The 25,024-nt window shown below is 45.7% G+C and overlaps 1 protein-coding gene and 1 long non-coding RNA gene across 2 annotated transcripts; one reads left to right on the top strand and one right to left on the bottom strand.

Moving 5' to 3' along the window:
* Positions 1-4,332: 4,332 nt before the first annotated feature.
* Positions 4,333-9,763, bottom strand: LOC120319272. The gene is made up of 3 exons (XR_005559730.1): positions 9,485-9,763; positions 5,450-5,741; positions 4,333-4,630 (listed from the first exon to the last, which is right to left on the bottom strand). It is a non-coding gene; the product is annotated as an uncharacterized LOC120319272 (long non-coding RNA).
* A 1-nt stretch (position 9,764) lies between these two features.
* On the top strand, positions 9,765-12,022 carry CCDC70 (coiled-coil domain containing 70). The gene is made up of 2 exons (XM_039367947.1): positions 9,765-9,802; positions 10,963-12,022. Exon 2 carries the CDS (start codon positions 10,973-10,975, stop codon positions 11,903-11,905), a length of 933 nt encoding a protein of 310 aa, XP_039223881.1. The 5' UTR covers positions 9,765-9,802; positions 10,963-10,972; the 3' UTR covers positions 11,906-12,022.
* Positions 12,023-25,024: the final 13,002 nt, after the last annotated feature.

The following is a 25,024-nucleotide window of genomic DNA, read 5'->3' as shown; positions in this document are numbered from 1 at the left end:
TAGGATTGAAGTGAAGGAGACTATTCAAGAAAGAATAAAATTCCACAAGAATTCTTTCTCTCCAAACTTCACTAAATCCTGGAGTTTTGCCCCAGAGTTGCTCCTTTATTTCTAATAGATCTTCTGGTACCAATACATCTGCAAGAGACATCTGCAAGAAAACAACTGAGCTCAGTGAGCACCAAGGACTCACAAACACTCTTGTTCCTGTTTCGTTCCTCTACCTTCCCTGCTGGGTAGCTTTTCACAGTTGCATCTAAGCACCCCCCCCTCCTGCCAACCAAAGTCCTAATTCCCTCTCTGGGGACCCGTAATTTGGGCAGGCTGCTTTCCAGCCAAAGATGGGAATATTTCGCACTGATATTGTTGATGCAATGAGATTGCAATCTCCAAAGCAGTGCAAAAGTGCTGAGGAAGACAAGGAAAACTTCCCTAAAGCACAGGCGGACATTGTCCCCCCCCCCCAGAAAAAGCAAGTAGATTTCCTACTTGTTAGTGGGTCCTATTAAAGAGACCCTGAATTTTGAATCCAGGTCTCTTGGGATGGATTTGCACAGCAGCTGCACTGGATCCAGGATCTGCAGTGCAATCCTTGGCATCCTGATGCCCTTCTGCCATTGCCGTGGCATCATGGCATCATTTGTGCGATGGTACCACAATGCCGGGGTGTCATTATGGCTTGTATCAATATTTAGGCCAGCGCATCTGGATAGGCACATTGCTAGAAAAATGAAAGAAATGGATTTTTGACCCAGAGCTTTAGAACAACTTGAAATTAAAGTTTTTTTTTGTTTTAAAGGTCAGGCTGTTCCTGTGCAAAGTCTAGAGAGAGGACAGTTCAATCAGTCTTGCTTGGCTACATCAGCAGAAAAGAAACATGAACTCGTTCACATGTGACTTGTTGACTTGGGTTTACTGTGCTATGCTAATGAAGGCCCTCAACCTTCTTTTTGAGTGACCTTCAGTCCAGCCACACAGGGTCCTACTTCCAAGGGGGCGGGCCCCAAGAGCCCAGGTAACACCTGTCAGTCCCAGTCCCCCAAATTCCCACCCACCCCCACCCTGGGAAGACTTTCCTCCTTGCTGAAGAGAGAGACTCAAAAGCAGGAAATCTGAAATGCCAAGAGCTGACCTTTCCGTCACTCATATTTTCCACTCTAGCTGAGCATTAACCTCCCAAAAAGGTCCTTGGACAACTGGGGAGGGGGGGTCTTTTGAAAGGAGCTGAGCAGATTGGATGGCTGCTCAGCAAAGGTCTTTCATCAACCCCAGTTTGATCTTTAAATCTAGTCATTGGGGATGCTGGTGACCTTTCACAGGGGCACAGAGGCATGGCGTTCTCCGGGACCACCCCATGGATTTTATCCCCCTCTTTCTGGCTTCCTCATCCTGCTGCTCAGCTCTTGGCTCACCTCTCACCTGTCGAAACTAAGAACCTGAAGTGCCAAGGCTCTCTGATACTGGTCTTTCTGTGGAGCAGAGAGGAAGATGCGTTTTCCTGCAGCAATTGGTCACATAGAACTTGAAAGAAAGGATGGGCTGAATTAGGTTGAGTGATGCCAACTCTGGCCCATAGCTGGAGGGACTGTAGAAGATATTTTGCAGAAAAGTCAGCATTTGGAGGGGACTTGGAGGTTAGGACAGTCATCAGAGCCCAAGAGCTTCAGGTGGGAATGATATGAATGATACCCTTTCCATGATGAAGTTATGATAAAGATGAAGTCACTGTAGCTTCTATCTTTTTGCTCCTATCTTTTTGAAAATGGTCTGGATATGAAATGGGGGTGACGGAATGGTGCTTTTAACTTCCAGGCCCCTGACCATGTGGTGGGCATAGGAATAACTTTGAGGAACAGATGGAAGAGCCTCAAGAAAGGCGATGACTAGATAAAGGACATTTGAGTCTAGGGCAAATCTGTAGCCCTAGTAAGCATCTCAGGCAAAAACTCTCCCCATTCTCATGAAAGTAAAGGGAAGTGTTTTGGTACTTGCAAGATCCTGGTACTGTAACCTTATAATAAAAGTAGTGTGAGCATTCATAACTTTGATTTCCTGGTCTGGTCTAGGAGCTTGCAAGAGCTGGCAGACCACAGCTTCCTGTTTCTGAACCTTTTTTAGTTCACCCTAATCCTTCTTAAGGTCAGGGGCGTAGTATTCGCTACAGGAAATAAGGTGGAATCAGGCAATTGCAAAGTAGGCTGTAATCGTTATTTTCCATGAATCAGAAATATAAATTCTGCCTCTACCATCTAAACTTATCTTGCTTTTTCTTCTTCTTCCAGCCACATCATCCTGAACTAATCACAAAACTTGACTCAATCTTTCCAAGCCAGATAGAGAGATTTAGCCATCTCAGGTAATAAATATATTATCCAGCTGGGGACTTGCAAAGGAAGTCATCTTCAGTGGTTCAGTACAAAAGTGGGAAGTGGTGCTGAGATTTGTTTCCTCTCGAAGAGATCTACCTGCTTACAAGGAAGGTAAAAGGGAAGGAAAGTGGTTTTCGGTGTTGAGCGACTGGAGGAAAAGCGATGTGCTGTTTAGGCTGGTGGTGTTTGCTGAGCAGGGAAGGAGATGTTGACTCACTAGGTCTCTGGAGGGCCAATTGGGCAGCGCTGCAGAATTGAAAAGATCCATCACGCTGTTTGTCTCCACACTGAGACCTAGAAACACCAACCAAGATGATTAAGAAGAATTTCTGGGCTCTGCACGTCCGATCTCCACGTCTCGGAGACAAGGATACCAGCCCAATTATACTCTGACTTAAACTTTGATTAGGCCTCTGCATTATTTTTACTGAGCAATCTCTTTGGTTTCATATAGTTGCAAATTAGTCGAACCGTATTTCACTGACAGGCCACTGAATCTACATATTAGCAAAACTACATTAAAATGCAGTGACATTGGTGGAACTACAAGAGAAGCTCATTAATTAAAAGGAAATTTCCCCCCATTAAAACTAAGCTAGCAGAAAAGAAATGAGCCTAATTTTAACTCCCTCCACCTTGCTAAAATCTGCTCTTCCCAATTAATCAACCTCGAGATGGTTGATTTAATTCCCAGTGGAGCTGATTGAAGGTCCTGAGGATTCAGCCCTACAATGGGGTTAGGATTGGGGATCCAGCTACAGCCCCATAAGCTGAAGGAATCGCAGATCCCTCGTCACCTGCTCTGTCCCTGGATTGATCCAAAGTCCACGTCATAACTCTAGTCATTGTTGAGGCACATGAAGAGTCTGACCTTTGGCCCACAAATAGTCCACTTTGAATTAATTTCCTCTCTAATTACAAGGCGGTGATGGTCTGTTCCGCTACGTGAGGCCAAAGAAATTGATGGAGGTTTTGCATAATGTTGACAAGCGGATTATGCAACGCAGGACAATAGTCCACCTAGTTGGGCCAAGTCTCAGCTCCACGGTCTCAAGAGGACAGTGGCAAGTCCAGTCTGGGATCAGATCTACAAACCACACAAACATCTGTGATGGGACGTGACAAGAACGGAAGCAGGCAAGGGAGGCACCACTTCAACAGTGTCCTGTTCTGAATGACTGACTTGAAAAAGGATATTTTATAGCTCAAAAGATGTGCCACTCCCAAACTGTGAAAATGGGGTCTGGGGGCAGTTCTCAATGCAGAAAGATTGCAAACTGGATCTTCAGAAGTGAAGCCTGGGAAAGGAAGTGAGAGGGTCTAGAAGGCTGAGTGATCTCCACTCATAATCTATAGATTTTACTATCCAAAGTGACTTCCATTTTTTTTTAAAAAGGTACATTCAGTGTTTCCCACCTTTTTTATTCCTACAGTGGGACTTGGATGGTCCCTTCTGCTGCCCATTCCCACACAGCAACAGGAGGAAGGTTAGCTGGGGCACAACATTAAAATACTCACTTGCTGTTAAGCCCCAATCTTTGCCCTCACACTTTCCAGAATGACAAGTTTCATGAATTGCGCATCTTAACCGATCCATCTGGCATTTTCCTGGTGGCTTACACTCCAGCTAAATTGCCCTGGCTCTTGAGAAAGGACACTCACGAGCAAGTCCGATCGATGAATTCTTCAGAGGAAGGGCACCCAGGTTCCCAGACAGTTTCAACAGAAAGGTATCTCAAGGGGATGGCAGATCTATTTAGATCTGCTGATCTTTCATCCTTCTGAAACCCATTTATTTTCAATAAACAGAAAATGCTTGAGGGAACTTGGAGTTCTCTCGACTCAGATGTTTAACCTGAAAAGGACGGAGGCCAGCCCAAGATGTCATTTCTGGGTGGGTTCAATTTTAGGCAAGAGAAATGGATTAGGATGGACCACAATTAAAACAAGGACGGCAGGAGTTTCCAACCAGCATCTCTGTAATGGCACCCCCCTCCTCATTGCCCAGAAGGGGACTTTAAAGATGAACAGATGGAAAGAAAGGAAGCAAAACTGTGCAGCCAGAGGGTGGTCAGCTGAGTTGGGTCTCTTTCAGACGTGGATTGCCCCAATTTATTTCTGCAGCCTGTGAAGCAATTGTGCCCCAAAGATTCAGGGCTTCATAGACCGATGATGTTAAACAGTCGAGAGCGGTTGCGCAGTTGGTTAAGCATCTGATTACAACTCTGAAGAGTTGTAATCTTGGCGTTGGAATCTTGGCGCTGGAATAGATAGTTAGATAATTAGATAACAAATGCAGGGCGGGGAGAGGTAGGGTTTTTTTTTTTTTTTTGAGAAATCTCTGTTTTCTTTGGAAACCTATTATTCTCTTCAGTAGGTGGTGGCGAAATAAATCATGTCACCAGGAACACCAGACAATAAAGGAAAAGGTGGGGGTGGGGGCAGGATCCAAGTGCAAGGAGAGAGGTAGAAAAAAATTAAACCAATTTTGTGAGTTGCTGGAAGACTCCCAACTTGCTTGCTTCAGCAACATAGAAAACACACAAATCAGGGTCTCCCACACCTTATTTTTCCATTTATCCAGCTGTCCGTTTTATGCAGTAGAAGACAATGTGCGTTTAAAAATCAAGGGTGGAGAAGGCCATTGCCAATGCAGTTAAATCTTCCTGCAAGAGATTTTTCTTGCCCAAAGATCTACTGGAAGTGTCAGTGGGATCTCCCCCCTCCCAAACTCTTACAACAAACTGATCAGATGCTGATCCCATGGTTGGATAGAGGCAACCAATGACTGAATTTACACACCAAGCTCAATTTACACATGGAGCAAGGTGGTGTACCTTTCTCTATTCCCCCCACCTTGTCCGTGCCAATCAAGCTCTCCCCTCCTTTGCAAGAGACAAAGGCAAGGGAAAAAAAAAGGGGGGGGAGGCAAGGATGCCAGTCCCAATGGGAATTCTTTCAGATTTGCAGGTTGCAGAGTTCAGCCTCTGAATTTTGCAACTCCTACAAAAATTCAAGGAAATGAAGAAAATATGGTGGGTTTTTTTTCCTTCTTCCACTTTTCTTCCCGGCTGTTTTACCTTCTTCCTCCCATTTCTTCTTCTGAAATGGGTCTGCTGAAATTTGCCTCCTCTACAGTTTCTTTTTTACCCTGGCGGGGTGAGGCTGGCTAGGTCTCATCCTGAGAAATTCGCTCCAGCCTGGGGCTTCCAAAATCTCTGTTGCTCTAAATCCTAGCTGCTGGATAACACCTGGCAGTCTATTATAGTCCGATTCACCAGCGCCTTGAGTTCCTGAAGACATTTGGGGGTTCAAGAGGCTCTTATGGGGATGTTCTGCTTTCCTTAAACCCAACATTTCCAGGACAGCCTGCTGTACATCAAGACAAAAAACCAAAATCTGAATAAAGTCACTGCACAGCTAAACAATAAAAGCAACTGAAAAGGATCAACGCAGCATCCAAATGTTGGTGTATTTGCATACCAGATCATAACATATTAACCTACTGTTACACAGTCAAAGGCCAGAAAATAGAACTATGTTTTTCTTGGCAAACAAGTCAGCCCCACTGGAGTTAGCAGTGTCTCCTTGAGAAAGTCCTTTCCGAATTGGGGCTGCCAGCAGAAAACAACCTCTCCCCACTACCTCTGGGGAGGAGCCCTCCAAGTCGATACAGTCTTAGAGTTTATCCCTTCCAAGCCGATCTCAGCACTTTGCAAACCTTTGCTTATTTTGTTTGAAGCCTAGTACTTCTGGATGGCAAAATCCTAACTGAGCCAATTCCAAGTTAAAAATTTTCAAGAGGCATTCTCCATGGGTGTCTTTCTTTGGTTTTGTTAATTTAAAAGCTCTGTATTGATTTGCTCTGTCAAGCTAAAGCTCCAGGCTGTGCAATTTCTAGCAACAATCTCCTTTAATTGGCCACAGTCTTCATTGAGCCAAGAGAGGAGGAGGAGGAGGAGGAGGAGGAGGAGGAGGAGGAGGAGGAGGAGGGGGCACTGCAGAGGGAGCCATGGATTCCTTGGACCTCCCCTTGGTCTTCTCTTGATAGTGGCTGATGTTTCTCCTTAGTCATCCTCTCCCTGTAAGGAAATGATGGCTGGAACTACCCAGTGATTTTCAGGACACCAAAGAAAATTACCAATCCTTGATCAATCCTGGACTCTTTGAGGCTTATAGACAAGGGCAGAAGAGAAGTTCCTTCAGTCATGATTGGATACAACCCAGGGCAGAGAAGTCCTGGTTTATAATAGATATTCCTGGCAAATACATCATCACATTTCCTGGCTCGGCTCATGATGACAACCCATAATAAACTCAAGACGCTGGTCTTGCAAAACCAGGTAAGCCTAACCAAGTCAACAGCAATCAAGTTTCATTGTCTATCTGCGACCACTGACCCAGCAGAATGCATCTGTGAACTCATCTGACGGTACCTTGGACTGCCCTCCCTGTTTTCCAGGCATTGCCACCTCATTGTCCCTGCAACAACGGACAATTAAACAAAAAGAAAGACTGGCTGTGTGACGAGATGTTCATAAGAAAACCACACACCCTTTTCCTTAATAACATTGGATACAGGCCAGGAATGCCACATCCTTATTTGCAAGCAAATTGCTTACAACTGGATTTTAATTTAGTGCTCTGCACCACCGCAAATGCCTTTTGTCGCATCTCATAAACTCTTGCAAAGGCCAAGCAGCAAGAATACGAAGAAAGCCACACAAAGTTCCTTTCCTGAGCTGGATTTCACATTATTAATAATATTATTATTATTTTAAGTAGGCAAAAAGAGAGGAAGAAAAGAAACTTGAGCTGATGGAACAGGGCAGAGAAAGCAACGAGGCTTCCAGTGAGAAAAAAAGGAAGGCAGGTGGAGCCAGGACTGCAGCAAAATAGCCACATTCATTTGAAGAAGGACCATCGCTTGGTCCTGGGAACAGGTAGCAAGAGTGAGGTGGCAGCTCCTTTGAGGGCTCCTTGGGGCTCTCTGGGCTTGGTTGCTTCCTTGCAGATGTTTCATTACCCAAAGTAGGAACATCTTCAGTGCATTTCAGCCCTGAGCTACAAATAGTTCCAGAGTGTACTAACACCCATAATAGCAGTTGGAGTGGAGCCTGCAGCTGCAAAAGCAGATAATCCCACCAGGATTGCACTTTGCTTGTAGGCTTCCCAGGGTCAACCTGGAGAAATTGGACAACCATTTGTCTGAAATGGCATAGGTTATAAGGTAGAGGGTCTCCTGTTTGAGCAGGGAGTTGGACTAGAAGACCTCCAAGATCCCTTTCAACTCTGTTATTCTGTTGGGGTCCGCCATCACTGGTCTTCAAGAAAAGATTGGACAGCCATTTGACCAAGATGATACAGGAACTCCTGCCTTAGTTGGGGGGGGGGTTGGACTAGAAGACCTCCAAGGTCCTTTTCAGCTGTAAGATTCTATGAAGCAGAGCCGTTCTTCAAAGTCTTCCTACCATCCACCCAGCTCCTGTTTGTTCAAGGCTCCATCCCTGAGCTGAAAGATGCTTCCTCCCCCCCCCAGGAGATTTCCCTTTAATTTGTGTGGGGTTTGGCTGTTTGTGTGGTTGCCCTAGAAAAAGCTGCTTTCTCAAGAGGCATGAGTGGGTCGGGGCTTCGGATGGATCCCTGTTTCACCAGGCAGACAGGTCAGTCTCGGTTGCCTCCTTTGAGGTGGACAAGTCAAAACTCTCCTGGTTCTTGCCTACCAATGGCCGGCATCCCCTGATGCCCCACCCTCACCCCGGGGCCTGGAAGGAGGAGAACCCCTTTTCTCCCGCTTGCAGTGCAGGGGGAATTTGTAGCAGCCGCTTCTCAGCAGGGGAGGCAGCAATCTTGCTCCTAATGAAGAGAAGGTGGGTTAGGGCAACGGCGCAGATCAAGCCAGGAGGATGTCATTTTGGCTTTGTGCTGCCCTAATTCTGTTTCTTCTGGAGCAAAGGAAAGACGAGGTTAACCTGTTGGGAACAGCTGGGTAGAGACCAACTAAATGTGACACCTGTCAACAGCTGTCACTTTCCTGGGCTAACAAGTTTTTGACAGCTTTCTAGGGTAAAGCAAGGAGGAGACAGATCAAAGGAGCATCCCGAGCGAAATATTTAGCAGCTGTAAATACCCGCGAGTGGTGAATGCCACCACAGTGCAGGCAGGCAAGTGTCTGGCTCAGATATAATATACCACATATTCACACCCAAGGAGTGGCAGAGAGTGGGGGGCTTTCCCCTTCAGAGAAGGGGCAGCAGTTGTGAATACTCGCCTTGGATAATTCCCCTTCCTTCCTTCCTTCCTTCCTTCCTTCCTTCCTTCCTTCCTTCCTTCCTTCCTTCCTTCCTTCCTTCCTTCCTTCCTTCCTTCCTTCTGGGTTAAGGAATGAACAGTGTTGGGGGAGGGGCACAGGGGATGAAGAAACCTCCCTAGCAGAGCTGATCTGCATCAGGCCCTTTGATGTCACAATCCCTTTTCTGGGCTGCTACTCTTTCGGATGGGTGAGGTGTGCTTTTGTGGGCACAGAGGAATGATATTCCTATAAGTGCAATAGTTTCACCCATTTCTTTCTCTCCCATCCAAGCTAGTGCTGATGAAGCATCTGAATTTTCTGCTATAATTTGGGGCTGATCAATGGGGGCTGGGAGGCAGGATGAACCAGGAGGACCAGGACTTCACCAAAAGGGAAGCGGCTTTGCAAGATGCTATGGAGACTCTGAAGGAGCAAAACAAAGAGAACAAAGAGAAGCTGCTGGTCTTCCGGCAGAAGCTCCGGGAGGCTTCCAAGCACACCAATGGGAGAAATACAGCCATCTGGGAGCAAAACATGGAGCTTTGGATGAAGATCGTGGACTTCTTTGGGACCATCCAGAAGATCTTTCAGGAAGAGCAGGATCTTTGGAAAGAGGACCTAGATGGGTGGAGAGAAGTAGTGACCCTTTGGAAAGAAGAGTTGGATCACTGGGCAAAGTTATCAGGAACCTATTAGATTTTCTCTCTTTTTGTAGAACAATCTCAGGATGAAAATGGAAACCCAACCATTAGCCCCAACTGCGTTGTTTGAGTTGACTTTGACTTAAGGATCTCATGGAGAGACGGGTGCTTGTAATACACACCTATTATTTCCCTCCACTTATCTCTCTTGTTATTCATTTAAGTATCTATTAGGATTATTTCCTAATAATCATGATGTTCCTTTTCCCCTCTGAATATCCAAAAATGTCTCCTGTCTTGATTAATGAGCTTGTTGAAAATTTGCTTGTTGAAGCTCAGGGGAAATCTGCAGCCGATATCCCTGACTACCTGACGGTTCTCGTGTCGGAATCCAGAGCTCTGCAGATGTTCTAGGTCTGTTTGCTAAATATTCCCTGGCTGCCATAGCAGCAGAGCTGTTAACAAAGGGAACATCAACAGAACCGAAGGAAGTGTTGCAGGTCAGTGGCCATTCCTGTTTGCTTGTGTTGGATGGATTCAAGGCCGCTTGACTTATCTTTTAAAATCTGAAAGAAGAGCTTTTATCTGATGCAGAAGCTGATTTGTCCCAGAGGCCAACCAAATGATTCTTTAGGAGACCCAGGCAAGCTCACCACTCCCCCACCCCCTTAAAGCACACAGCTTCAGATCTTGAAGACAAAATATAGATTTGCCCCTTCCCAAGCCATTAAGAGTCTCCTGTTCCCAACTTTCCCAATTTATAGCTTCTGTACAAATGACTGTTTGGTTGGCCCCTTCTGGAAGAATTCCTAGCAGCAGAGGGGAGCACATTTCTCACTTTCTAAAGGTCAAGATAAATCCTGGGCTTTCAGAGCAAAGGATTGTCTTCATCAGCATATTTCTGAAGACCCTTCACGGCAGGCATCTGCATGAAGACAACATGATTCTACTTTTTCTGTGCTGTGGATTGCTAAGATCCCTCCCACTCAAGGTTTTGGGATACAGTATTTGTTATCAACCCCTCTAACATGTTCTAGCATGACTAGAACATAGGAACCTGACTGTCCTCCCAGACTTTGGGGCAGGGAGATGATGGCTGAGCCCCCTTTAATGGGGGATTTGGCTTTATATGTTTGCTTTGGATTGCTTATAATGTCATAGTTATATATATTTTTTGGTCTTTTAATTGTAAGCCATCTCGAGGCACTCGGAGTTAGACAGCTTATAAGTAATATAGATGTAAACTATCTAAGCATATATAGGAGTCAGGTTTAATTATGCAAGCAAACTGTGTACAAAAGTGTCGGGGGAAAGGATTAGGGTTAGAGTCTCAATTGTGAATGGGAGCAAAACTAAGGTCATCAAGGGGAAGATCTTTTGGTTCATCTCTGAGATGGCAACCAAAGTTGAGTCAACTTTCATTAGGGTTGGAGCCCCTAAGAAAGCAGGGGGTGAGGAACATGACAGGTGAGCCCTGTTTTCTGTTATGATATTCTAAATAGAGGCATAAAACATCCTTTCTAGTTTCTTCACCTTGCTTGCAGTCCTACAGAATTTGGGTGAATGATTTCTCTAAAGTTCGCCAAATTTCACAAATGCCCCATCTAGTGACTGCAACCCTGAAATATCTCTTTAAGTCCTTTTCTTTCCCTGCTTCTAGCTTTGGGCAAATGGCTAACAGGAAGAAGAAGCTGGAATTGTCTCCGAGTCATTCAGATTCTTGTGACAGCAGCCCCACCGCCCCTTCCCCAGTGTCTGGCCAACAGGAGAGCTGGCACCATGTAACCCCCTTCCCAGCCTTGCAGAAGGAGGTAGTCCAACGTAACCTGAAGGAGGAGAAAAAAGGCTTGCAAGAAGACGTCAAGGGACTCTGGGAGAGGTGCAGGGAGCTGAGAGGGGAGATCAGGGACTTCCAAGAAGACAACAAAATCAAAGCTTTGTGGGGAGAGATCAATGTTTTCAAGCGCAAGAACAAGAGTTTCTTGGATCAGATCAAAGACTTCTTAGAAGAGAACTGGGTTTTCATGGAAGAGGTCAAGCTGTTTAATACCCAAAAATTAGATGCCCGGGAGAAGGTGAGAATCTTTCAACAGAAGATAGAAACTTTCCAGGAGAAGATCAAAGGAGCAGAGGAGGAGATTTCCTCCTTGGAAGAAAGAAACGAATCCTTCCGCAACGTCATCAAGGCTCTTCAGCTGAAGAACAAGGAGGTCCAGGAAGCAAACAAGAGCATGCGTGAGAAGAACAAAGCCCTGCAGGAAAAGATGGAAACTGTGGAAGAGAAGAACAAGGCCTTTTGGAAGGAATGCAAAGCCTTTTGGAAGAAAGACAAGACCTTTTGGGAAGAAGATATGGCCATCTCCAGGGACAAAATGAGCCTTTGGAATGAATACATAGCTCTCCGGGACAACGACCAGGCTCTCCAAGAAGAAAAAGGCAGAATGTGGGACATGGTGGAAGCTCTCTGGGATGCCAAGTATTCCATATGGAAACAACTCAATGGTTTTCCAGAAGAAGTGCCTCATGAGCTAGGAATTGAGGTGGTGAGGAATGGGGCCGATGGTGACCATGACACTGTCCCTGAGGAAGACAAGCAAGGGTGAAAGGATTCCATTGGTCAGGATGACACAAGTGAGGACATCTCCTAGACACTGAACTCTGGCCTGCACAAAAGGGCTCCTTTGACATTAACAGCTGAATAAAACCTTGATGGAACTCCATGTGGTTGCTTCTGTGCTTTTGGTGGAAATCCCCTAGAGAGACTATTCCGTCAGGTCACTGGCACCTTTAGAGTCTGGCAGTTGTACAGGTGCTCTCACTTAATGTGTCTAGTTGTCTAAACTCCAAAACAGCTGACTAGATTACAGATCGTCTTCTACTCAGAGAGAAAAAGAGATGGGGAAGGCAGACATCTTCATTTCACTTAGTTACGTGTTTAAACTTTGTCTTTCTGTGAAGAGAGTTCCCTTAAAGTGGCTTATAACGTGTGTATACAAAATTTAAATAAAGCGCAATTATTTTTTCATTTAAAATATTTGTTTCACACTTTGCTACTTAAAAAGCAGTCAGAGCAGTTTGGAAAAAAATAAAAGGCTCCTAATGTTAATATAATGAACTGGAAGGACCTTTGAAAGTTTGCTCAGCAGAGGAAAAGTGATACTAAAAGGAGATAAACCAAGGTGCTGTTTGCACAAGAAGGATGTCGCTTGCTTCCACAGGGATGTTCGAGCTTCCTTCTCAGATGCAAATGGAGGTCTGGGTTGCGGAAACCTGGGCTTGAGGCAATATTAACATTAGAACTGGGTATCCTCAACCTTTAAAAATATTCTCCAGATTTGGGTCGGGAGGGAGGCGAGAGGAATTGGGTGAACAACTTTTCCAGAAGGAGAAATCCTACAGTACTTTGTCAAGAGCAAGATTTCCTTTTAGTGGTGACAGGGGCACCACTACTGAAAAAGGCCCAGGGTGGGATTCCTCTTTCCTCCTAAGTAAATGGAACGGAATGTGGAGGGACACCAGAGTTCTTCTCCTTTGAATCTCGGTGGCATTCCAGAGGTCAGTTTCAAACTTGTCAATTTGTCAATCAGTTTTGCAGGAAGGCTTTCCTTTTTCAGGGGTGGACACGAAACTGCAAGTAATTACATTAGCTTTCCGGCTGTTGCATGATGTTGGAGCAAAATTCTCAGGCCCTATCCTGGCTTGGAGCCAGGAATCTCCCAGTGAAGACATCTAAAGAAGGAAGAATCCATTCTCGAAGGGCTTAATTTGATTTGGCTTATTTTAACAAACTGCCGGCACTCTACCGTGTGACTTCAATTAATTTTAATAGCAGAAGTGTGCTCCGGACATTGCATCCTAAACAGCAGAATGCGAGTTTAAGTCTTAATAAGCCATCTCCCCCCTTCACTTCCCCTACTTGGACTGAGAGCTTTACCCCCATTGGTTGTGAAGTATTATCCTTGATAAATTTTCTTGGGACAGCTTACACAATGATTTTAAAAGTAGGACATCATAAAATCCAACAGCTATTTTCAAAAATACATTAAAATCAATAGCACAGAAATGAGAGAGAGAGAGAGAGGGAGGGAGGGAGGGAGGGAGGGAGGGAGGGAGGGAGAGAGAGAGAGAGAGAGAGAGAGAGAGAGAGAGAGAGACTCAAAATATCCAAGGAAAGTCATTTTCTAATAGCAGACGAATATGAAGATGGGACATCCCAAAAGAAGTCTACTCAGATGGACATCATTTCAGAAGAGGGTTGATTCTTGAGGGTTGTCATCTATAGTGGCAAGAACATTCCAGGAGCCCACCCTTAACAGGTTACTGCAATTGTGGAACCATTCACCTGTAAGCCACCAGCAACATTTCCTATAAATATTTTAATCTGATGCTCTCTCTTCCTAGAATTTGGAGGATGGTACCCCTGAATGTCCTTTCTTCAAAACCTCAGGGGGTTGTATCTGCTTTCTGCCCATCTAAGCAGAGCTGGGACATCAACAAGCAGCCTCCTAGATTCTTAAGTCCCCCAGCAAGTTCAAGCACATAGGATGGCCCTCGTGTTCTACCTTCAGCTCTTGGAACGAGCAGAGAAGGACCAAGAGGTGGTTCACAAACTTCTACCTTCACAAGGAAAAAATTCAGAACTCTAAGCTGTTAGTCCCTAAGATGAACTATATCCTTTGGACCAGAAGAGGCCACCTGACCTCGGTGCAGCATTTATCATAGCTACCAAAAAGGGAAGCATCACAATGCTGTAGTGTGAGGTCCCTCCTTTTTGTGTCATAGTCCGTAGGCTTGGGAAGTGACCGCAACCTATATCCCAAGACTAATACTACCACTACCGCTATCCTGCAGACCCCACCCACAGGGAGAAAGTCAAGAGGACAGCCCTATTCTCTTTTCTTACAGGGACCTGCCTCTTCTGACTGCACAACCTTTTATTAATCCACCAAAGAATTAATTTGTTGCATGTTGCGCTCTAGCGCAACAGGCCTTAACATCCCACAGATGCTAATAACATCTTTCAGAGTTATCGGCAGCAATGAAAAGAACTGAAGTTTTCATCGAAAATCCCCTTAGATGAAGGAACACAAATGCCTATTTATGTGAGTTAAAAGAGAGAGAGAGAGAGAAATTATTCCAAAAACAGTTTAATTCTGACTCTAGTGAAAGCGATATTCCCCCCTCCCATTAGTCTGGAATATACATTTCAAACATTTTAGAGTTATTTTACTGCAAACTCTAAACCAATAGTTAGGAAAAAGCAGAAGCAAGTTAAGATACGCTTTTCAACCATGGGAATACCTGTTTTCCCCCCCTTTCTTTAGAAACTCCCACTAACCCTGTTCTGGAGCCTCAGTATCCCCTGTGTGGAAACTGGTCCTGTTATTAGGTCCTTCCAGCAGCAGGGAACTGTTTTCCACCAAACCACCAGCAGATCTGAGAATCCTTGCATGCATAGGGTGTGGCTCCCCCCCTTTTACACATTTATTTGGGAACACCCCCCCAACTGACACTCCTGTGCCCCCCACTGCAGGGGACCCACCCTGGCATGGAAGGCTGTGATGCACACGGGTGTCTGGAGAGCCCCCTGGCATTTTCTGTGAAAAGATGCCCGATTAAACAATGCAGATGAGGGTGTTTAAGCTCGGAGCGTATGGATTACAGCCCAAAGTCAAGCCAGAGATCATTCGATCCCAGCCCACTTTTTCTCCCCTGCTACTCGTTCTGTCTGCAGCAGCGCCAAAGCTGTTGCCTGTTTCTGCAATAACTTCAAAATTAATAAAAGCGCAAGGAAGGCAAAAGAGGGTGTTTTTTTTTTCCTGGGCAGGCATGGAGAGGAAGCGGGAAGCTGTTCTGCTTGGGTCTGCTCCTTCAGAGTGGTCCCCAACATAATCTGATCAGCATTCAGATATACTGTGTATGCAAATCAGAGCTGCATTGCAGTCCACAGCATAGGATCAGTAACATTGCAGCATGCAGGCTAAGGTGGGATGCTGTTTTCCTTCCTTTCTCGAGAAGCGAGACCTCTGGGCAGGGTTGGCTCATTGGCAGGGGCAGTTAATTTCATGGCTCAGATGCACAGGCCGTGCTGGTCAATCTAGGAGTGCAAAAAGGCCCTAGCCCTGCCCTTCTCCGAACTGTGGGGGAAGTGAAACAAAAGCTTCAGCAACCACCTGGCTTCTTACCAGGAGAGGGCACTGTGGAGAGCTCAAGGGAAATATCTGCAGCTCTTGGGAGCCTCTAATGGCAGGAGGAGGTTTTACAGAGAATGAGCTTTCTACACATGTCCAAACTAGACCTGCTGGCTCTCTATCAACGTATGTAGTCAACCTACTGAGTTTCCTCCTCATTACTCCAAGTCTGTGCATTTTGTAGGCTCTCACAAGCCATTTGCACATCTCCTACACTTTGAACATTGCGTGGAAAATGGTCTAAAAAATTGAAGGTTCCAGATTTGGTCCAGAATAATTTTACCCCAGAATTCCAGATTTGAGGTTGATGTCCCTTTTCAATCTGTCTGGAACAGCTTCCTCCAAGCGTTCACTCTTTGCTTCTCTCTCCAAATATGGCACACCTGGAATACATTTTGCTCTGCGCAGCTACTGGTGTGAGAGAGGAAAGTTCTCTTCCTTGCACTGAATGCAAAGCTCCATCTGTTGCACCACACCTCCAAAGCTAGGGCTGCCCTGTGCCCAACATGCTCTTCACTCCCAGGGCCACAGCTCTGCCAGAGGCTGGTTGGGACCTGCAAGAACGGTGGGTCTTCAAAAAGCAGATCCGCAGAGCTGTTTCTGAAGTTCTGCACTGTCCTTGAGAGATGAAAGAAGCTTTTTACTTTAAGGGCTCCCTTCAGGATACGGGTCTGGTGCTTCTGCCTATTCCACAGCTGACCAGGAACTTGCACCAGGCCCTATAAACCCACGCAGACAAAGGCCTATTATCTCTATGGAGAAGGTACTATCTAACCTTGAATTATGGGCGAGATTTGTGCTGTCTATTTTATTTAATCTAAAGGCTTCTTCAAAAAAAAAGTAGTTGCAACCTTATCTCTGCACCCAGCCTTGGAGACAATCTGATTCCTGTTAAGATTGATGCTTCCAGGTCATAGTGAGTATTTCTCCCTGCCTGGAGATATTTTGCCCACCCATCTTTTTTCTTTTTGACGGCAGAGAAATCTTAAAGGACTCATCTATTCCTGGCCAAATTAGAAGATCACATTAGAATATCCCAAATCCATTTGAGAAGCTGCAAAGTAATTTGAAATGCAATGGCTTTCACCAGCCCTGTTGGGTTGGGCAGCTTTTCTCATTAAGGTTTGTGTTTTCTATCGACTCTTGCACGACACCCAGAGTCACTTCTCATGAGATGGGTGATTATATACATTTGATAGAAAGATAAAGAAAGAAAGAAAATAAGCTTCCGAGAGGCAGGTGGTTGGCCCTTATGAGGCCCAGAATGCTGAATTAGCTGGATTTTGAAGCCTACTCAAAATATTAGTTTGTGGGATCCTTGGTTCTCTCTGAGCTGGGTTGTTTTCTTGCAGATGCTTCATTACCCATTCATTAAAAAGCAGATAATAAAATAAAAAGAACAGTAATGTTGTCAGTCTGTGCCTGAAGTTCTAAAAATAACCATTTTGCGACTAACTCTGAAAGATTAAAATCAGGAAAGCAAACAAAAACCCAAGAAATAGCCAGTGCTTCTCCCACTTAGAAACAGTTTCCTTCAAAAGTCCTGAATCAACTTTTTACTGTCAGAGAGAAGCTGAAAGTCCCCACAGTAATAATAGCGATTCTGCAGCGAGTGCATTTCCGGATTTATTATGTTTAATTGGCATTCTCAGAGAGGAATGCAAAGAAGGGGGTGGAGATTCAGACCACTTTAATGAACTTTTTTCCCTCCTCTTCCACAGACTCCGTGTTATTCACCCAAGTTTATTAACTTTAATTATTCTGTGTTTAATCTCAGGAAGAATGGAGCTGGATTGAGGTCGGCTCCGTACAAACGGTATGAGCTGGTTCTGTTCAAAGGGCTGCACGGAGCCTGGGTTCAAGGCTGCAGAATTCGCAGGAAAGAAGCTCAGGTGAAATTGCAAGGCATCCTTCTGCTGGGCTCACCTGAGCTTCTACAGAAGAGCATCAGAAGAACGTTGACCCATTAGGGTGAAGCAGTAACCAACCCCACAGAGGCGTGGGGGGAGAGGGCTGCTTTCAAAATTTGACAGATAAATAAATAAATAAATAAAGCCAGTTCACAGATGAAATGAGAAGACAGGAAATCTGCGATTCTAGCTCCAGGCACTTTTCTAAACTAAATGCGCAATATTGTCCACTATTCTATCCAAATACGTCCGTAATGAGGATGTCAACTTTTGAAGAGTAGGAGTTACCCCTCAGTGCTGCTGTGGGTTTAATTTTGCATTTTCCCCTTGAGGAAAACTCTTGTCACTTCCCACCACTGGCAGCCGAGGATGGTTTGAAGAGAGGTCTTTACTAAGTTGCCCCTCCTGACAGTTAGGAGAGAGGGGGCTTTGTCCTTCTCCCTGGGGATACCATTACAGAATAACAGAGTTGGAAGGGACCTTGGAGGCCTTCTAATCCAACCCCATGCTCAAGCAGGAAATCCTATACCATTTCACACAAATGGTTGTCCAATCTCTTCTTAAAGACTTCCAATGTTGGAGCATCCACAACTTCTGGAGGCAGGTTGTTCTCACTGTCAGGAAATTTCTTCTTAGTTCTCTCCTCAATTAGTTTCTGTCCATTGCTTCTTGTCCTGTCCTCAGGAGTTTTGGAGAATAACTTGACCCCCTCTTCTTTGTGGCAGGCCCTCAAATATTGGAAGACTGCTATCATGTCACCCTGGTCCTCTTTTCGTTAAACTAGACGTATCCAATTCTTGCAACCATTCTTCATATATTTTAGCCTCCAGTCCCCTAATCATCTTTGTTCTTCTCTGCACTGTTTCTAGAGTCTCAGCATATCGTTTATATTTTAGTGACCAAAACTGGATGCAGTATTCCAGGTGTGCTCTTGCCAAGGCATTATAGAGTGATATTATTATCCATTGGAGTCCCAGTCTTCTCTAGTCTTTAGGCATCCTGGCAAGTACACCATTCTTGAATGGGAACTGGTCAGCATAGTTCACTTCCAGAAAAGGATCAATCCTGCCAGGTTTGGCTCCTTGGCTGGTCCACCCCACTACTTCGGGCCAGTAATTCGGGTTCCAGAAAATCACAAAAATTATATCTCTGTGGAATTCAGTATGGTGCAGACCTGATGGAAATGAGAGGTTGGTGTAGACAATAAACAACAGTTGTAATTTTCAACCAAAACCAGAGGTAAAAAGTCTAAAAGGACATTAAAGACAAAAACACCTCATGCCCTCATATTTTCAGCATTGTGAATGATGCTGAGACGGCTATTTTTAAACTGTCCCCTGTGTAAAACTCTCTGCTTTGCAGTTTCAGGGTCCTTCCAGAGTTCTTTTAAAATTTTTGGTGGTGCACCATCGGCTGTTTCTAATGCTCACTGGCAGAAACAGTGCAAATTTTTTATCAGTACAGAAAAAGAGAGAAAAAGAGAAAACCGTGTATAATATCCCTGTCCATCCATTATGCTCATTTTTCCCATCTTTGATAACATCGTTCCAGTAAAAAGGCAATTGGAGAAAACCAAGCTATTTTCAAAGATCAGAGGAAAAATAAAACATCCTTTGCTTTTCCTTGACGTGTTTCAAATGTGGCCACTTTGCTCCGTGATTGTTTGTAGATTCTGATCAAGAGGTTCAAGAGAAGCTGCCCAGTTCTTCCTTCTCCTGAAAAGCTGCTTGGAAGTTCTCCAAGGAGCGCCTAATTCCTTGAATCAGAATCTGAGGGGGGGGGGACATGTGACACAATGTGCTGACGATGATTAAAATGTTGGCAGCTGATGTAAGAAACAGGCCTCTCTGCAGACATGATGAAGGATGCGGAGGGAAGGGGGAGATCTTGGCTCTGGGTGGGTGTTAGGACAAACATTTTAAATGCAGCACACATTTCTCTAGCCTGCTTTCACTGGGAGTTTAGTTGAAAAAGAAGTCAATAATGCCCTCCATAGGCAAAAGTGTTTATTGCGAGGAGTGTGACCTAGAAAAGACACACGCACAACACACATACCTGAATTCCCATAACAGCCCCTTGAAAAATAATTCCTCATCTCCATCAACCCTATGATCTGTTCCCATTTCATAATTTATCTTGATCAGAGAAGCCTGAAAAATCTGGATTTCTGCAAACTGGACTCTTCTTTTTTTAACCAAAGAGGCTAAGAAATCTTTACATTTCCAAAATGCTTCTGTCTGTTTGTCTGTTTGTAACCTTCAGTTGGGCAAAATAGTGCACCACGTTGGAAAGTGGCGTCCAGCATACCTGGCAGGGGCTAGACTGCATGAATCCAGAAAGTTGTGCTATCTCCATGATGACCCCCTTCCCTTGAGGGGGTCTCAAGCCTCCCAGATGAGGAGGACACAAAGATGAAGGGGTCAACCTGTTCTCCAAAGCACCTGAAGGCAGGACAAAAAGGAATGGATGGAAACTAATTAAGCAGAGAAGCAACTTAGAACTAAGGAGGAATTTCCTGACAGAACAATTAATCAGTTGAATGACCTGTCTCCAGAAGTTGTGGGCGCTCCATCACTGGAGGTTTTCAAGAAGAGACTGGACAACCATTTGTCCAAAATGTTAGAGGGTCTCCTGAGCTTGAGCAGGGGGTTGGACTAGGAGACCTCCAAGGTCGCTTCCAACTCAGTTATTCTATTATTCTCTAGCTCAATGCAGTGAAGGGGACTGTTCTTCCACAGCCTAAGTCTCCTCTCTCTGCTCTCTGCAGATTTCTTGTCTGCCTTGCATTTTGATGCTCGTCAGCCTCATGACACTCGGCAAGGGAGAGGCACAGGTCCCCTGTGTGGTGAGCAGTGCGGTGCCAGGAGTTGTGCTTGCCCATTTCTCACTACACCCCTTTGCGCAGCGGAGATCAAAAATCTGAATCCTGCCTGAACAGAGAACAGAGCCAGCCTTAAGGGATGTGCAGGTGGCTGGCAAGTGCATCATTCTGACAGTCAAGATGAGGCTTTGTATGCGACGGCATTGGTGGTTTGTTTCCAAATTCTTCACTCCAGACAGTTCAAACGGAGGGAGCTTCTACTAGAATTGGAAAGATAAACTGAACGCCAGCATTTTTTAGAGGACGAGGTGGGAATGAGTTGCACAAAGCCTTCATCCATCAAGGAACCATCTTCTAACTGCAGCTGGAGCCACTGTGTTGTCTGTTCACACACACACACAGAGGGACAGACCCCCCCACCATGCAGGAAGGGAAAGTGTTGTCAGAAAGTCAAACTTTTAAGAAGAAAACAGGACATCAAATAGGGCATTATTTTATTAAAGCAGGACAATTGAGCCACGCCAAAATCATTACCAAATAGGTGTCTTGCCATCTTGCAGAAAAACAAAGAGGATGCTGCCCTTCCTGGAGGTGCTGTGCCCCTAACCCAGCCTCCTCAAGGCGTTGACAATAATGTTTGTGTGTGTGTGTGTGTGTGTGTGTGTGTTTAATCTATTAGAAATTAGGAACTGGAGCCATCTAACAGCTCAGACTACATAAATACTTGGCAAGTTTTCATAGGAGCAGTAACTGTCACGTTTTCCACAGAGCAGCGGCTGTTGTGGTTGTGTTAGCTTTGTAGGGGCCCTCATAGGCAGTCATCATCTAGTGACTGTTTGCAGTGACGACGGTGGTGAAAGGAGTCACTTTGCAACCAATCCTTCTTACTAGCTGACAGGTCTGCAAAGCGAAGGAAAGCCGAAATAAGATCATAAGCCTGTTACGGTTTCACGTAGCAGCCACTTTGCTTAAGGACAAGTTGTCAGCTCCCTTTGTGGTTACTAAACAAGGACTGCCTGCTCAAACTGCAGTCCTATACTCTGAGGTCTCTCTCTCTCTCCCCCCCCCCTTCTCTCTCTTTTGCTGTAGTGAAGGAAAAACATTACTCATCCTTTGCTCGTCAGGAGCAAATCCTACAAGAATGAGGCATAATTGATAGTTCTCGATATAAGTTGAGTCCTTGGCAGCAGGCAGATCATGCTCCCCCAGTGTCAGCATCAAAAAGTGAATAAATTAGGAGGTCAGGTGGGAAAGGGAGGGTGCTTGGCTTCTGGAGAATTTATAGAAATGGTTGGGAAAAGGCACCAAAAGGCCCGAGAAACCTTGCACTGGACAGGAAGTTCTTGGTTCAAGTGGGAAGAGAGATTAATGCGTGATCCCCGCTGGCTTCATCCTACCAGCCCTCCTCAAGGCACCAGAGCAACCAGCTTGTTTATCTCGCCAGGTTCTCAGGCTGCCCCCCCCCAAGACGTGGTTGCCTCAGGGGGGGGCACCAGAATCCAGCTCTTAACAGCCTCTGGGAGATGAAAGGGGAGGCTCCCCACTTTTCCCAGGGGGCTCCCCATCATTTTGGTGCCTCTGGCTATCGAGCCCGGATGCAGATGAGGTTGGCGAAGAGACAGAAGCAACAGAATTGAGAGAAGGTGACCTCTTACATGTTTATATTACTCAGGGATCTTTCCTAGTGATGATGGATAACCAAACCTTCATTTAGGTGGTTCCTATATAAACAGAGAGCAAACCCCACTCCCTTCTGGCCCTGATGATGTTACCTAGTTGGGTAATGAAAGGTCTGCAAGAAAACAATGAAGCTTAGAGAACATCTAAGATCTCCTCCTCCTCCTCCTCCTCCTCCTCCTCCCCCCCCACCCTAATAAACTACATCTCATAGACCAAGAGCATCAGAGATAAAGTGGGGGCCCAGAGGAAACCATTAACTTTCTTCCTACACCCCACTGACCCTTGAGGGGATGCCTGTTTCCCAGCCCAGCCTTGTATCTCCTTGTTCTCCCACGGCCGATGGAGGAGCCCCACATCCCTGGGTACTTAGAGGTGCTCTAGGATGGTCCGTTCTTGCACTGCTGAATAACCTACTCAGTACAACTGTGGGGTTGCGTGAGCATGAAAGGGGAATAACAAGACTAACCCTTCAATGTTCCTCCTTCCAGCTGGGTTATGGGGTCAGGCTGGGTTCCCCCCCCCCCCCCCCCCGACAATCCTACTTGAACCATCATTATCTCTGTGAATGGGATGGACTTTTAAAGACTTGAATGTGGAGAAAAAAACAAAGCTGGAAGAATTGGTTTTTGTTCGTCGGGCTTAGCCAACTTATTATGATAATTATACATTCTGTGTGCTTTGATGTGCCTGAAGTTCATTCCCAAGGACTCCAGGCTTTATTCTCTGTAAAATATTGTCCCTTTTATGCTTTTCTCTCTAACTCCTTTTTCCGCTTCAGATTTTATTCCTTTGCAGATCCATTAACCAGGTGACAAAAAAACACCTTATCTCTTCTGAGATCTTATGTTTCAGCTACTTTGGGATGTTTCCGAGATGCTGGGAGATGAATGAGCTCACTCTTGTCCTTCTCCTCCCGCCTCTGGGTTATTTACTAGCGCCAGGGCTGCTGCTTGCCGATTTTATAAAAGAGGCGTCAGAGTCTTCAGGGCTGCCTTTAATGGGATTTTGGAGCCTTGTAAATCATCGGTACGTATTTCTGATAAGAGATAAATTCCCTGTTAAGGAGATGCACAGCAGCCTCCTCCGTCTTCCAAAGTTGGAGGGGAAACGGAAGTGGCAGTCAAGGAGGAGGCATCTGCCTCTCTTGTAGAACTTGAGCATCAGGGCTGCCTTTTGGGCATATTCGTTAGGGAGAAAAGGCCATTCAAGGCAGGCCGGCTTCATCGATTGTGCTAAGTCATGGTTAGCTTAATTATGGTTTCTAGATCGCATTTCATTTGGCCAAACTGCATTATGGCTTAGTCCCAAAGGTGCTTTTTCAAAAGGCAGCTGGACTTCCTTGTTTTTTCTTTTGAAAATGTTTTGCTTCTCATCCAAGAAGCTTCTTCGGTTCTTCTGTTTTCTAGAACTGAAGAGGCTTCTTGGATGAGAAGCAAAACGTCTTCAAGGAAAACAAGGAAATCCAGTTGCCTTTTGAAAAAGCACCTGTGGGACAACCAGGGCCTGGAGGACGGAGAACCTCCACAGACATGATGGCTTAGCATTATGTGAATCCAGACCAGCTCCCTGACACACCCTCACCTCTCCACAGTCAAGGCTGCAGGCAAATACACGAGAGTAGAGATACACAACACCCTTGAGACAGTGAGAAAGGCCTCCTTTGCTTTCTCATTCCTTCTCCACTACAGCCTTCTCTGGGTGAGGGCAGCACCCATCTGCAAATCAAACTTGTGGGGCAGAAATGGCACTTCGGGACTCAAAGGCAAATGCTGACCTTGCTCCATGACTTTGAGAATTGGGAAAGAAATCCTTACTTGGGAGGAAGAGAGCCGGGCCAGCTCTTCATTAACATTTTAATTCTTCATGTCACTTTGCAGAACCCCCAATCTCTCCTGGGAAACGAGGCAGCCAGCCTGGGGATCATTTGGCTCTCCATCTTCTTTGGCTTCGCTCATCAAGTGGAAAATACACCCTTGGTTATCCCCCCCCCCAAGTCTCTTTTCCTTTTGAAATGTAGATGTAATTTGAAATGTCAACAAATCAACAGGGCTCACACAGAGGAGATAACAAGATACCCATGGCCTTCTATAATTATAATTGATTTTCTATCACGGCTTTCATTAGGAAGTATTTCTGGGCTGCTCCGTCCACATTGCCAGGTTAACACACAATAAACTTCAAATGGCTGGTAGTAATCTAGGCTGCGTCACCAGCCTCCAGCCTCCAGAGTCTTGTGTTCGGACTGGCTCAAAATGATCCCAATGAAAAGCAATCACTGGCTGCCACCTCCAACTGATCTTCCTCTAATTTTTCAGCTCTGACTTGTCAGCCGACTCTGCTGGCCGGTGTCTCGCCCAGAGGCAGGGAGGCCAGACTTTAACTCACATCAACTCACATCGCAGACACATGAAGGGAAAGTGTCCTCGGCCTCTGTGCAGTTGTTCGCTTTGGCATTTGTGTAGGGTGTGAGGCTGGCCAGCCACTCGGGTTGCTGTCCTGCGGATTGCTGTGCTGCTGTCTCTGTCACTAGTGGGCCTCCTGCTCCAGAGGCACCGAGGGGGGGGAGAGAGGAAGCAGATTGCCAAGGAGGAAGACACCTTCTCCCCACCCTGTGCCCTGCCCTGTCCCACGATCCAATTTAATTGCTTGTCCCAAACTGAGCAGGAGGGCACCTATTAAGCAGTGAGAATCACAAGGCGCTTTGCAAGCCTGCAGCCGTGCAGGAACAGCGTCTGGTTCACAGGAGGCCATAATGATGGACTAATGAGCCCACTTGGCTTTGTCTTTTGGAGATCTTGGGGGAGGGGGCCATTCGCTGCTCAACAATAATGGTTTCCCTGGCGTGCTTCCCCCTTCTCGCCCTCCTCCTCCTCCTTGGTGAATTTTCTGTCTTGTGCAGGCATCTCATTAACCCGTGCCACTTCTCTGGGCATCCTATATCTTTCATCTCCACCTGAGTACTCAATCGTGGCACTGCTGGAAAAGCCAAAGCACCCAATTGGGCGGCTGTCAACATCATTCTGCTGGTGCAGCATCACACAGCCTGCATGCGCCCAGACAATCTCTGTGGGGCTGGCAAAGTGAGGCTGAGTCAAATCTCTCAGATGGTTCTTCTCCTCT

This window comes from Crotalus tigris, unplaced genomic scaffold (genome assembly GCF_016545835.1).
Source record: "Crotalus tigris isolate CLP2741 ecotype Arizona unplaced genomic scaffold, ASM1654583v1 scf7180000020608.1315917, whole genome shotgun sequence".
NCBI classification, from domain to species: domain Eukaryota; kingdom Metazoa; phylum Chordata; class Lepidosauria; order Squamata; family Viperidae; genus Crotalus; species Crotalus tigris.
The sequence above is the reverse complement of the archived record's forward strand: the minus strand, read 5'-3'. Positions and strand labels throughout refer to the sequence as shown.